Source organism: Nuphar pumila, chromosome 2, assembly GCF_984573655.1.
Source record: "Nuphar pumila chromosome 2, dmNupPumi1.hap1.1, whole genome shotgun sequence".
NCBI lineage: Eukaryota > Viridiplantae > Streptophyta > Magnoliopsida > Nymphaeales > Nymphaeaceae > Nuphar > Nuphar pumila.
This window is the reverse complement of record NC_143250.1, coordinates 32,173,537-32,189,011: the sequence shown is the minus strand read 5'-3', so window position 1 is coordinate 32,189,011 and position 15,475 is coordinate 32,173,537. Positions and strand designations below refer to the sequence as shown.

General features: G+C 44.2%; 1 protein-coding gene across 6 annotated transcripts in view; it reads right to left on the bottom strand.

Moving 5' to 3' along the window:
• The window catches only part of LOC149845179 (protein ENHANCED DISEASE RESISTANCE 2-like), a 211,289-nt gene that overhangs the window by 135,066 nt on the left and 60,748 nt on the right, over positions 1–15,475 (bottom strand). For all 6 annotated transcript variants that reach the window (XM_089995582.1, XM_089995583.1, XM_089995581.1 and 3 more), the window contains exons 7-10: positions 1,469–1,536; positions 1,262–1,372; positions 1,084–1,124; positions 879–979 (exon numbers count right to left, since the gene is read on the bottom strand). In XM_089995582.1, coding sequence (XP_089851708.1) covers positions 879–979; positions 1,084–1,124; positions 1,262–1,372; positions 1,469–1,536 — 321 coding nt within the window. The remainder of the gene's footprint in view (positions 1–878; positions 980–1,083; positions 1,125–1,261; positions 1,373–1,468; positions 1,537–15,475) is intronic.

Genomic DNA, 15,475 nt, shown 5'->3' with positions numbered 1-15,475 from the left:
GTTCTTAATATGACAAATATATGTTGTCTCTATTGTTGAGAACTTGAGATCTCGTAGTTTTTGCTAGTTGTTACATATCATTATCATGTTCACTGATTATTCATGTTCTGTCTACTTTATTTAATTTTGAACGTAGATGTGTTATTTTCTTCTTTTTGGCATCTTAAAAGATAGAATTCAATGTTTTTCCTTTTATTGATCTTAAGACCTTACAATTTACTTTTTACAACAGTGGGATAACAGCATGACTAACATAAAGATTAACTATTCAAAAGTCATTGTTTATGAAAAACCATCAACATTAGTGCTGCCTATCAACCTATCTCTACCCATGAGTTTCTTGCCTGTCTTATATTGAATTCCAGGACTCAAACTAGCATGCCAGCTCTGCATGAAATATAACTAAAAAAAGGCACATTTCATATGCAAGCAAAAATGATCATTGTAGAATGGAAGAACCCAAATATGGTGTAAAACAACAATTTGCAAAGTGTGTGAAAGAACCACAGAGCAGCCATAAGAGCAGCTCTAACAATTGCACTAATGTACAATAATAAAGTCAGCAACATAGAAAGTAGCTTCCCCAAAATTACATTTCAAAGCTTTAAGAATAACATATGAAAGTAGAACCATTTTTTAACCATTACAAATTACATTTTAATAGGATAAGAAGGGATTTTGAAAGGTACAGATATCTATAGTTAGGATGAAATAACTATAAGAGTGACATCAAGGTATCTATAATGATTAGAATGAAATAATTATGAGTGAAATCAAGGCCAAATTTAAGTTACTGTACACATAAGAATTGACACAACATATGTAACTTATTCCGACTGGATTCATCAAAGGTCTTTGATTGAGTAAAAGTCGCTTACTCAAACCGCTTCCAATCCATGCCCATCACAAGCTCAAATATTGCTTCACATGTTGCTTCCACAACACCTACAGCCTTCATTGCTCTACTACAACTTCTTGGCTGCAAATCACAAGTTGATCATTGATATAGCATTTGTACAAGTAAAAAGTTTAAGTTAAATGCCAAAATTACTCTCATCAAGTAAATACAAGTTATCAACATACAAGATAATCAAGTTCAATAAGCTCCTCAAAAATCCGAAGTCCTGCATATTGCACAAACTTAAATTACTTCATGAAGGCTAAACTAAAACAAATCTATTTTACAATCAACTAAAACACAACGATCACTATTTAATAAGTTTAGTGAAGAAAGCAACAATAAGCTTGAAGAACTCATTACCATTTTGACACCGGATTAAACGCCAATGCTTATTTGGGAGAACTTGGTCATTATTATTGAGATTTGGTGTATCAACCTCACGAGTCCAGTCTCGCATTGAATCAGGAGGTCCTTTGAAGATGACACCAAAATAGAGGAAATTGAATCATCTCCAGTTAACAAACTCATTAAGTAAATACTAGAAACTATTGATGACTACCGACTGACCATTTCCTATCGTAGTTCTTCTGACCAAAGTTCGATGATTTTCCTCCTCATCCTCCTGAGCACTACACCTATGGAAAACTTAGAGAATTGAATTACCAAAAGTATTTCAGACTGAATGAAATTTTTGCAAATCATGCTGCTAAGAATAATGAAAATCTGCAAAAAGCATTATGTAACAAAGCTCTATGAAGGAGAAAGTGTGTAGTAAGATATATTTTTTGCTACAGAAAAACTTTGAAATTCATTTAGTAAAATTAAGTGCTAAGAAGCAATTAATAAATGGATGTCATTATGTCAAAGTGAAAAGGTCATAACACATCTGATGGTATCACAAGAATATCATCCAGGTATTTATACAGAGATTTAAAAAGTTTAGCTTCCCTCAAGAGGATCTGCACAAGTTTTAAAGTAATGACAAATATAGAGTTAAAATTGTATTTCCTCAAAGAAATTCTTTCAATAGATACCTTCATAAGTAGTACATGAATTGTTAAATATATATATATATATACATATTTATATATATATATATATAAATCTGTAATTCCTTTGTATTGCCCAATAGGGGTATTTTGGTATTTTTACTTGTACAATAAGTTGTTTATTAGAAACAACTTTTTTTCATTTTTTTTTCTTTTTTTATCTTTTTGAGCATTGGGGACCCCACCATTGGAGTCGTTGGGGCCCCCAACTGTTAAAAAAACGTAATCTCATAGATAATCTCATATGTAAATATTCCATCATATGTAATTTTTAATCTTTTCTTTTCAGTTTAGATACATAGTTTAGTTACATTAGGATTAGAGTAGTTAACTTTAAATTTCAATTTTTTGGACATATGTAAACTTTATGCTTTTTGACCAAAAGTCAAAAGCCATAAAGTAGAGAGACGTTGGACTCCCAACAGCTCTAAATAGAGCCATTGGGAGCCCAACGACTCCCTCTCCCTTTTCATTTCTTTAGTTATAAATAGGGGACTCTCCCCTTTGTAATACACACTGTTGGTGTGGGTTTAATCCCACTTGAATGAAATTCATTCTTTACTTTTTATTTGTGCATTCTCTTTTGGGTACTTTGTGGATGAACCTTAGTGGTTCTTGAGTGAATGCTTGGTGTATGAACCTTTATGGTTCTTTAGGAGATTATTTGTGACGATTCGGTTGTGGGTTTCATCTTCTTTCACCAACGGTCATAAATATGACCGTTCGGAGCTCCCCAACGACTCCAAGAATGGGGAGCTCCCAATAGCTCCCTCTCCTTTTTCTTATATATATATATATATATATATATATATATATATATATATATATATATATATATATAGGGCTGTTCCCCCTTCATTTGTAAGTAGTTTTCTCTCTCTCATTCTCAATAATATTTATCTTTTTGCCTTTTGGCATTGTCTCTTCGTGGATTTATGTGTATGCACTTAAAGTGCTTGTGTACTCTCTTTGTTTCTTGTCTATTGTTGGACTTGTAAGTGTTCTACTGTAATAACCGGAAGAAATAGATAGGATTTGGGCCTAGGACCCGATACCCGAATCCGTAAATAACCCAAAAAATGGGTGTTAAATTATACGTACAATATTAATTTTAAATTGAATAAATAATTAATATTATTTATAAGATGAAAAGAAAAAAAAATCTGGTACAAAGGGGCGGACCCACAGTTGGACCCACAAGGATCCAACTAAGGATCCACTATCCATGGGCGACCCAGATCCATTTTTAATAATGGACTCGGTGTCGCGGGGCTCGGACCCGGACCCGTGTTCATGTTGTAAAAAGGAAACAGAAACAAGAATCGTGCCTAGGGCACGATTCTTGCAGCATGGTTCAAGAGAGAAAGGGAGGGGGTTATGCAGAGCATAACCGACTCCTTTTGACCTTCCTGGAGGAAGAGAAGGGGAGCACACCTCGAATAAAAGGGGAAACCACCCTTCATTCGACGTTTTGATCTCTCTCTCTCTCTCTCTTGCGCACCGGAAGGGAGCTCCATCACCGGCAAAGCTCCGGCTATCTGCAGCCATCGAAGGCCTCGAGCACCCCCTGTCACGGCAGTGAGTGGAGCGACACTAGTCGACCCTGCCCTCACGATTGTAGCCTACGATCACCGGAAAACTCACCGGAGAAAGGTATTGTTCTTCATTGAATCTAGGTGAGGGATCGAACAGGGTTTCGATTCCATGTAAGGGTTCGAGGTAACAAGCCACGGAAATCCTTTAGATGAAAATTTTCTTGGTTTTCAAGAACCAATGGGGTCTCTGCCCCACTGGAAAGAACAGCGCAGCACTCTTTATTGGGTCGCTGCGAGTTCGAATCCCAATGGTATGGTTGTGTAATCGGCAGGGTTCTGTGTTTTCTTGCTGGTGTAGGTAGATAGAACCCATTTTCTTGAACACTGTGGGGCAGGTTAGTGCACTTCTTTTTCTGGTCTAACCCTAACCTGCAGGGTTCCCAATTCAGGCCGATCAGGGGTTTGGTTGAAGTAATGGATAGCCCAGCCATGGGAGTTCCAATTTCTTCACTTGAACCACGGGATTGGGGGTTTCCTATTTGGGGGCCCGATAAACCCAAGTTTATCAAGAAGTGGAATTCAAATCTTGGTTGTACCAAGTAATGCTATACAAAGTTACCTAAGTTTACCTGTCACTATTGTTGTGCATATATTGATAGGCATAACGGGGTTCTGGAATTTTCCGTAACCCTGTCGGTAGTAGGTTAGCATAATATAATTTGAATGGTGGAATTTCTATTAGCCGAATCTTTTAAGTCTATTTCATGTAAAATGTTCAAAGTAGGGTTTATAGAACCCCAGCTATGTAAATCTTTAAATCCTTGGGTCGTTGATATCTATTAACAGATTTGCTGCAACTCGTTATTTTGGTGTTTTTTTTTCTATCGGACAATAAAGTGAATCTTTATGTTATAGCATTCGTTAATGGACTTGGTTTCTTTTTATCAACATAGCTACTCCTGTACTGTCATTGATAGATATTCAGTCGAAACCTAGACGATTTGGTTCCCTGTTAACTATTCACACCTGTGTTGTTATCGATCGTCACTAAGTTTGGACACTTATGTGTTAACTACCCGTATCAGACTTGATTTCTAATCAATTATGGATTTGCATGCTCTCTGGTTATATTGGTCAGCCAGATAAATGGGTGCTAAATATTCATCTGAACCTAATAATAGACACTTGTATTTGGACGTGTTGACTGTTATGAAACAATGCTGCTGGTCCCAAAATCAGTCCTGATTTAACAGGTTCAGCACATGATCTAAATTCAGATCTGAATAGAAAAAAAAAGGGGTGTGACTTACATATGTTGATGTATATGTCAAGAACTCAGACCTTTGGAACGGAATGGATGTTTAGCTAGGAGGATGTGGGTCCGGGATTGGTAAGCTCGACCATCGTCCCTAGCATGTATTAAAGCTTACACATCTGCTCGGAAATTTATGAAATTGTTGTTTTGCATTTCATAATACTAGTTGTGAAATCTGGAATGTGCGCATGTCTCGGTTATTGATGTTTCTTCTTGAGCATGTATGCTTGATGGATACGTGAAATTTTACATGTACACTCACACACTCAAAAGAGATATGCATTGGTTAATACCCGTATGTGATGTAGGTAACACACATAGTGGAGATGCATATGATGGGGAAATGACATGCATAGGGTTCGGTTATGGTTGCATGAGTGCACATGCTTTTGGCACTATTGGCCTAGTGTTATGAATAAACACTACTTGGTTTTATTATGTGATGCATCGATAGCCTAAATAGACCATCATCGGCCTGAAGAGTCGTGGGTTTGGTTTCTTTTCACATATGTTTTTTACTGCATCACTTAAACCACATAAGTTGGTATGGCACACTACTACACTGTTCTAGTTGTCCTCATGTGTTGGAGTTCTGTAAGGGTTCCCGCAAGGGAGGATGCGGGTTTTCACTTTACTTTTGCATATGGTGTTGCAAACTTAAATAATTGACTTTAATAAAAATATAAGAAATAAGAACAGTGTAATATATGTTCTGGAATCATCCATCTGGAGAATGGAGATCTTAGAGAACCTATCTTGAGAAAACTATGAGGATACAAAAACTCTGTGTGCTGTAATTTTGTCCCATGAACCTGATATTGAGGTTCATTCTCCTGGCCACGATTTTAGGGAGAGTGTGTCACTTTACCTGGGGGTGGTGTGTTTGTCACAGCTGTGATTGTTTTTTGTACCAAGGAGGTGACACATATGGGCGTGGGGTGTCTTTGTGTCCCCGACATTAGATGTGGAGGTCTAATGTTCCGAAGGTGATTCGGTCGAGGCCTAAGTTGTAACCCAGTAATAAAATACAAATTGTGTGCTAAGCTACCCTGAGAACCTACTTGACCTTGGGGATTGTACCCGTTTGGTATATCCGCGGGCAACGATAATTAAAACGAAGAACTTAAAGTGGCGTGCATTTAATAAGGCATGCATATGGAAAGAAAAAAAGAGAACTTAAAGGTAAGATAATAAAGGAATTCATGCATTGAAAAGGTATCATGCATTCTCCTGTTCTGCACTAGATCATGCATAATTGAATTGTTCTCTATATCATGACATGATATTGTGGTGGTATGTAATTTACTTCTTATAAAAGCATGCTGCAAGGTTTGGTTATTTAGTTCTTGCTATATGGTATTACGTTACTATTCCCGACTGGTGAGTATACGCAATCTGTCGCATGTATGACTTGTGAGATACTGCAAATTGTTATATCTGCGCTCACTCAAATCATTACATGAAATCTTATCCATGTTTTTTGTCTCACCTGGTTTCTTTAAAAGTAGTTGTGCTCAGAATTTTGGTTCTGACACCCTACTTTGTTGGTTTTTCACTGGAAATGGCGAGCAGTGAGGTTGGACTGACTACTAGGAATGGATAAAAGTCATACTTGGATCTTGACAGTTTCAGCAGGGGACCGAGTGGCTCTTTCTTTTATTTCAGTTCTTCTTACTTTTTCAGTTGTTGCTTTATTTTCAGTCGAATAAAACATTGTCTCTGAAATTTACTCTTATTCATAAATAAAGAAATTGTTTTGGTTTTTATGGACGATGGTTGTAAGTTCGTTTGTGGTGTTTGGCTATCCATTTGGAATTGGAACTGTGAGGACCCCGGTCTCTGAAAGTTTTCCGCACTATTTAAAAAAAATAAAATATTCTGCATTTTCAAAGGGTATGTGTTGGGGTCGTTACAGGTTTAGTATCAGAGCCACCACAAAGACTTGCAATTTGATCATCTTTTGAGTATTGAATTTTTATTTTTGGTATGTGAGCCCTGTCCTGAAGCGTCAACAAGTGTGACTCGTCTTCCAGAGTCGTCTTCTTCACTGGTAAGGCTATTTAATACTTTTATTTAAAGTATGTGAACTTTGTATGATTGATTGCAATTATAGTTCAATTTTTATTGATATGAAGCTAAAAGTCTTAGTATGATTGTATGAACGATTATTGTTCGTGATCAACCCCAAGGGGGTAGGACCGGTAAGGGTCTAATTTCTGTGAAAACTATGTGCGTTGCAGATGTCGTATACCCGCAGAGGTGCTTCGTCCTCTACTGCTGCTCTCGCGAACTGGCAGGAGCAGAGGGACTTTATGATGGAGGTCATTCACACCCTGACCGAGACTATGATGGCTCAGGCAACTCAAACTGCTCTGGCTCTGCAGGCAGCACAAGCTGCTCAGGCGGCTCAGGCAGTGGCCCGTGGCCCTCCTGTCGATATTGCCTCAAACGCGGACGGTGTTTCCTTCGAAAGGTTCCTGAAGTTGGATCCGCCAACTTTTTCAAGAAAGGCAGACCTAGAGGCTGTCGAGAGCTGGGTCGAGGAAATGGAGAAAGCGTTTGACGTCCTACTTGTCCTCGATGATAGAAAGATACCTTTTGTCACGTACCGTCTGAAGGGCGATGCGAAGAAGTGGTGGGACACTCTGCAAAGGGTGAAGTTCGCCGACTGGAACGAGATTCCCTAAGAGGCATTCAGAGGGGAGTTTCTGGATGTTTATTTTCCCTCTTACGCCGAGGAACAGATGCAACGAGAGTTCCTCGATTTGACTCAAGGGACCATGAGTCTGGTGGACTTGTAACGCCCCAAAATTTCAAGTTTCGAACCTTTCATAAAACAGGCAAGAGACTAAAAGAATCTCTTTATTACAGAGTTGGTTTAAGAAATAAGCGGAAGACCATCCTTTTGTTAATTTTAGAAAAGCAAGTTGACCACTTTGGGCACGTTAGCTGAAGAACCAAAACATACAACCCATGCTACTTGAAAAAGGCACTTTCATTAAAAGAAGGTTTCAAAAGTACAAAATTCGGATGTCCAAAGGAAAATCCGTTACAAGACCCAAAAACATCAGGACGCGAGCTAAGAGCAGGAAGAAGAAAGTCTTGAAGCCATCTTGCCATCGCGCCATCGCCCGTGAAGTACCTATTCATCACCTGTACTCATAGAATGGGTTAGTTTCGCAAAAAAAACTAATAGGTGCACAAGAGAGACTACAAGGAAACTGAATTATGTACCTTTAATTCAGTAGGTTACGCAGTTTAAAGCAGATATGCAGTTAAACAGGTAAGCAATGCAAGTAGGAACATAGTGCAAACGCGTAAGTAGTGCAAACGAATAGGTAGTGCAAGCGAGTCAGTGGTGCAAGCGAATCAGTGGTGCAAGCGAGTCAGTGGTGCAAGCGAGTCAGTGGTGCAAGCGAATCAGTGGTGCAAGCGAGTCAGTGGTGCAAGTGAGTCTCACTACTCAACAACCAGTGTGAACAGACTTTATGTTTCGATATTACTGGCCTGCGGGTACGCGCAGGCAAAACGTAGAAACAACTGAGACTAGTTCGGGCGTCTGTTATTCTATGTATTTTGAATAACCCGAATAGCTAGTTGAGTCCGCTCCAGAGGGACGGCTTTAGCCGAGAGAGGATTCCCCAAAGGAGGCAGTGCCACGGATGCATCCAACTTCTGCAGAAGTGTTGAGCTAACTATTGTAGCCCCTTTCCCCTAACTCCAATGACTGGGGAGGCCGAATCATTGCCCGTAGGGTGGTTGTTAACAACCTGTCCATTGGAGTTTGTACCGCTCTGTCCTCTCCCTTGACAGACCATTAGAAACGAATAGGTACGTTAGGGGTTGCTTAACTAACGACCCACTCTATGCTGGGGTCTTTAAACCACTCGAGCATCTTGCCTGTGAAGGCGAATGTGAGGCCATTTATGTGATTCCAGCATTGTGCATTTTGCACTGTTCGAGGTCGCACGACCGTCTCATCCGATCATCGCAGTACTAGACGTGTCGTGCACGACTACAAGTACTCTAGGATGAAGGGGGTATAGCTCCTCAAAAGAAGCATCAACAGGAGTGTTTCACAAAGATGTAAAGTTTATCAACTTTACTATATCCTTTGAAACAGCAGTACCTTGTGCCAACATTATGCCTGGGATTTTCTAGAACCTCATCCGCTATCGGGGTATCTACATGCCTCGCATGACTCGACACCGGCCTCGATAGACGGGAAAACATGTTTCTCAACAGAAACTCCAACTCGTCTGCAGGACTGCATACTCAAGGAGTCAGGATCCTTGCAAGGTATCTCCCTCCTTAGACGGGGATGTTACGCTAGCTCCTATCTCAACTCTCGGCGCGAGAGAGAGAGGTGAATGCCTGAGGATGCCTTTAAGGCATATGCAAAGAGCAAAAACCTGCGCGGCATCTGCAATAGCAAAGCAGTAATAATACATACAAAAACAAGAGTCTAGGCGCAAAGCGCGACGACAAGGTAAAGGCGGTAAGCAGAAGTGCAACGCTGAACCTCGCCATGATGCGTGACGGCACATACAAACCATAAGCAAGAATGCAACACGAGATCTCGACGTGATACACGATGGCAAGGATAGACTGACATAAGGAAAAGGGCAAGGATCGCGAAACCGCGTCCTTGAGTTAAGTGCATACTCGTATAAATATATATATATATATATATATATATATATTCATTTATTGATCATTTTTTAGTTTAATTGAACTTAATTCAATTATCCAAGTCTTTCGTACAATCTTCCCCTACCTTGGAGGGTTACGAGCTTGCTGACGTCTGCGGACGTACACAATTGACGGCTCGGGTCGCGGAGCGCGAGTGAGATCCGTCGTAGCTGCAAATATGCGATATTAACATGCAAGCCCAGACAAAAGCAAAAGCAAGGCAAAGACTCAACTTCTCCAATACATAGAGCTGGGACCAACCATCCCAAAATGACTCAAAAAAAAAAGATGGGGCAGGGCCAAATGAGCCTTGCCGCCCAAAGAGGGATGTAGTCAATGTGAGCAGATGACTCACGTTCACTAGGAATTCCTCGCTGGAGATCAACATTTGTAATGATCTGGCCCCATTACGATGTAGCTTGCAAAGATTCCCCGGGTCTGTCGACCAAGGGTATAGGCTCGCGCACAAAGGGGCAGGGGGGATCGGCCCCTGCTGGCAAACAAAAAGGCAGGGGCCGATGGCCCCTGTTAGCAAACAAAAAGGCAGGGGCCAAGGGCCCCTGCTGGCACACAGAAAGGCAGGGGCCGATGGCCCCTGCTGGCAACCGAAAGGCAGTGGCCTATGCCCCTGCTGACAAAAGAAAGGCAGGGGCCATAGGCCCCTGCTGGCAAACGAAAGGCAGGGGCCATAGGCCCCTGCTGGCAAACGAATGGCAGGGGCCAATGGCCCCTGCTGGCGTAAAAGAAAGGTAGGGGCCATAGGCCCCTGCTGGCGCAACAAAAAGGTGCAGGGAGGAGGGGCTCGACCCCTCCCCTGCCGTAGCAGAGAGCAGGGAAGAGGGGCCCGGCCCCTCCCCTGCCGTACGGAAGTAGGGAGGGGGCTCCGCCCCTCGCCTGTCGTACGAAAGCAGGGAGGAGGCTCAGCCCTCCCCTCCCTGTGTAACGAAGAAACGAGGGGGAAGGATGGGAGAGAGAGACGGAAAGAAGGAGAAGAAGAGGAGGAAGAACGTACCTGGTGGTCGGCGGCGGCGGCGGAGAGGGGTCGCAAGTGGCGGCTGCAGACGAGCGAGGGAGAGTCGGGAGGCGGTGAGGGAGAGAGACAGCGAGGGGGGGGGTCGTATTTGAAACCCCCTGCCTTATTTTCTAAAGAAGGCACGAGGGAGGCGGTGCCTCAATTGGGTCCGGGTCCGGATCGGACCCGAATCCTAACCTTTTTTTTTTTTTACGGGTTATTACATCCTACCCTCCTTAAAATAATTTCGTCCGCGAAATTTTTATTCCATGCACTGGTCAAAATACAAGTCAGGGTATTTTTCCCTGATATCTGACTCAGGCTCCCATGTACATTCATTTATTCCATGGTGTTGCCAACGTACTTTTACAAGAGAAATCGTCTTCGATCTGAGCACTTGGTCTCGACGGTCAACGATTGCCACTGGTCTTTCCTCGAACGTCAAGTCTTTTTGGATATCCACATCATCATAATGAATGATGTGTGATGGGTCGTGAACGTATCTTCTCAGCATAGATATGTGGAAGACGTGGATCTGAGCGTACTGAGGAGGCAGCGCAACACGATAAGCCGCCTCACCGATCCGATCCAGGATCTCAAAAGGTTCAACGAACCGGGGACTCAGCTTTCCTTTCTTCCCAAAACGGAAAACGCTCTTTGTAGGAGATACCTTAACAAAAACCATATCTCCTGTTGAGAACTCGAGCTCTCTACGTCGACGATCGACGTAACACTTCTGCCGACTCTGCGCGGTACGCAAACGTTCCCTGATCATCTGCACTTGCTGAGTATAGTGCTGTAGCACTATAGGTGAATCTAACATCCGTTCACCAACCTCATCCCAGTAAACAGGTGATCGACAAGGCTTCCCGTACAAAGCTTCGTACGGGGCCATACCGATACTCGCATGATAACTATTATTGTACGCGAATTCTGCCAACCCGGTATGAGAGTCTCATTCTCCCTTCCAGTCTAACATGCACGCTCGCAGCATGTCCTCCAAAGTCTGAATCGTGCGTTCAGATTGTCCGTCGGTCTGAGGGTGGAAAGCGGTGCTGAATTTCAGTTTCGTGCCCAAGGCCAACTGCAGTTGTCCCCAAAACCTGGAGGTGAACCTCGGGTCACGATCGGAGATGATTGACATAGGAACACCGTGCAATCTCACAATCTCCCTGACATAGAGGTCTGCCAAGCTGTCCAGTGACTGACTGAGCCGAATAGGGAGGAAATGCGTTGATTTAGTGAGTCGATCCACGATCACCCAAATCGCATCGTGTTTCCTCCGCGTCCTCGGTAAACCGACGATGAAGTCCATCGTGATGTCCTCCCACTTCCATTGTGGAATCTCTATCTGCTGCATCACTCCGCCTGGTCGTTGGTGCTCGATCTTAACCTGTTGGCAAGTCAAGCACTTCGAAACGTATTCGGCTACGTCCCGCTTCATTCCACTCCACCAATATCTGCGCTGCAAATCTTTGAACATCTTTGTGCCGCCCAGGTGAATCGTGTACTTGGACTTGTGGGCTTCAGCGAGAATCTCATCTCTCAAAATAGGGTCTTTTGGCACCCAGAGACGATCCTTACGCCATACACCTCCTTCCTCACTCAGACGAAAGGGGGTATCGGCCCGCTGCGCTAGAGCCTTCAGCTTTTCGTACCGCTCATCGATCTTTTGACTAACAAAGATCCTAGATAATAGCTCAGGTTGAGCTACCATGCTGGAAAGACTGATCGAAACTGGAGTGACTGCAAACGGTTCCCACGATATCAGATCCTCGATCAGTTTCCACCCCGCAAATAACAAATTAACAAAAACGCTGGGAGACTTGCGGCTCAGAGCGTCGGCCACAACGTTCGCTTTTCCCGGGTGGTAGGACAAGGTAAAGTCATAATCCTTGAGGAATTCCAGCCAACGTCGCTGCCTCATATTCAGCTCCTTCTGCGAGAACAAATATTTTAGGCTCTTGTGATCTGTAAAAGCCTCGAACCGCTCCCCATACAAATAGTGCCGCCATATCTTCAATGCGAAGACCACCGCTGCTAACTCCAAATCATGAGTTGGATAATTCTTCTCATGTATTTTAAGTTGGCGCGATGCATAGGCGATCACTCTATCGTTCTGCATTAAGACGCAACCCAAGCCTGTTCCGGAAGCGTCGGTGTAAATCACGAAGCCGCCTCGACCCGAAGGTAAGGCCAAAATAGGAGCAGTCGTAAGACGTTCGTTCAACATCTGAAAACTGCTCTCGCACATGTCGTCCCACACGAACTTAGCTTCTTTCTTCAGGAGTTGCGTCAAGAGTAGAGAGATCTTAGAAAAGTCCTGGATAAATCTTCGATAATACCCAGTTAATCCAAGAAAACTCTGAATGTCACGAACATTCCTCGGTTGCTGCCAACTGAGTACAGCCTCGACTTTCGCTGGATCCACGGACACACCTTCCTTGGAGATGACATGTCCCAAAAACATGATCTCCTCGAGCCAAAACTCGCACTTAGAGTACTTAGCGAACAAACGCTCCTTTCGCAAAGTTTCGAGAATAACTCTCAAGTGCTCACGATGTTGCTCCCAGCTATCGGAATACACCAAGATGTCGTCGATGAACACGATCACGAAGGTGTCCAAGAAGGGTTTGAACACCCTATTCATGAGATCCATGAACGCTGCAGGAGCGTTAGTGAGTCCGAAGGGCATGACCGTAAATTCGTAATGCCCATACCTGGTCCGGAAGGCCGTCTTGGAGATATCATCTCCCTTAATTCTGAGTTGATGATACTCAGATCTAAGGTCGATCTTTGAGAAGATCTTGGCCCTCTGCAACTGATCGAACAGATCCTCGATGCGTGGCAACGGGTACTTATTCTTTATTGTCGCCTGGTTGAGCATCCGATAGTCGATGCACAAACGCAATGATCCGTCCTTCTTCTTCACGAACAAGACAGGAGCTCCCCAAGGCGAGACGCTGGGGCGGATGAATCCATGATCCATCAACTCCTGCAACTGCTTCTTGAGCTCTTCGAGCTCGGTTGGTGCCATCCGATATGGAGCCTTAGAAATTGGCGTAGTACCCGGCAGCAACTCGATGTTGAACTGCACCTCACGAGGTGGAGGAAGGCCTGGCAGTTCCTCCGGGAAGACATCTGGAAAATCTCGCACAACCTCCAAATCTCCCATCGAGACTCGCGTCGGCTCGGACTGGACGACACTAACCAAAAAGGCAGTGCATCCCTTCCTGAGGTAGCTCTGCGCCTTCAGCGACGAAATCAACTTGCTTGCCCGAACAGGTTTCACGATCTTGAATTCCACCTTGGGCATTCCTGGGGGAGACAAAATAATCTTGCTATCTCTGCAAAAAATCTTGGCATGATACTTGTGCAGCCAATCCATGCCTAGGATGACGTCAAATTCTGTCATCACTAGCAGGATAGCACAAGCCGGTAAATGCCAATCTGCCAGGACTACGTCCAACTCTGGTACGTAGGTCGCACAAACAGTATTTTTCCCAATCGGGTTATACACTTCAAGGGTATTATGTAAGGGTTTTACAGGTACGCGCAAAAACTCAGCAAAATTTACCGAAATAAAAGAGTGTGTGGCACCATAATCAAAAAGCACAAAAGCCGCTTGATTAGCGACAAAAAGGGTACCTTGCACTAGGTCGCCCTTGGTCAGCTGCTCGGCCTTGGCTGAGTAGACGCGTCCCGGTGCCCTCCTTTGACCGCTCGCCTGCAGTTGCGGCGTCTGATACTGCTGTTGCGACTGTGGTGGCCGAGGGAGCAGAGGTGCTCCGCTGGTCTGCCTGGCGTCGTCAGCCGCCTTTTTTGCGACAGTCGCGGGCGTAGTGGCCCATCTTGCCACAATACAGGCATCTGCCTGTGTCGAGCGGGCACGCCTGCCCAATGTGGGATCGACCGCACCTGGGGCACACATTGCCCGTCTGCTGCCTGGCTGGAGGGTTGCCCTGAGGCCGCTGACGCTTCGAAGGAGGATATCGTTTCCTTCCTCCTTCGCTCTTCACAGGAAGGAACGATCGTTTGCCTGGGTCACCGGAAGGTGTCTTCGGCTCACCACCCGTAGCGGGTGGCCTCCTGCCCTGTGTACTCTTAGTGCGCTCCCAGGCCTCACTCAGGAGGGTGGCAGCAGCAACTGCCGCAGAGAAGGTCGAGGGCATGCTGGTTAGGACCCGATGCATGAGCCCCTCCTTCAGCCCCCGAACAAACTTTCCTGCTCGCTCGCGATCATCCGCGAACAGGTTGGGACAATAGGGTTCTAAGCGCTGGAATTTGGCGATATAATCCGTCAAACTCGAATTGCCCTGGCTGAGCTCCAGGAACTCCACCTTCTTCTTCTCCCTCGCATGAGGCGGGAAGTAGTTCTCCAAGAAAGCCTTTCTAAAAGCTTCCCAAGGAATGGGCGAAATTCCTGAAAACTGCACACTCCGGGCCATGTCCCACCAACTGCGGGCATTCTCCTTCAGCCTAAAGGTCCCGAATAACGTCTTCTTGTCATCGGGCACTAACAAGACCTCGAACACTCGTTCCACCTCCTTCACCCAGTTATCGGCCATGTTTGGGTCGGGCTTGCCATCGCAGGTCGGGGGGTCAAGCTTCAGGAATTTCTCATACGTCACTGCGGTATGCGGCTTCGGCTCAGAAACGGGCGTTGGTTCCCTTTGAGAACGAATCTGGTCTCGCATAGCCGCTGCTAGGGAACTTATGGAATCCAACACGAATCCCCGTTGATCTGACCATTCGTCAGCAGACCCTTCATTCGAGTTTCTTGCCATCCTTGGAGTACACAAGGAATACCAATAATTAGAATTTTCAAGAGGCTCGAAATAGGCCAGAAACAAAAGTACCATTCATGTTTAACATGAGTAGTTTAGGAAAACCCAACAATGTTGGTACATAAGCAGAACGCGTCAAGCCTCTTAGCTTAACAATGCAAAATACGCCTACTAAGCAAAAAGA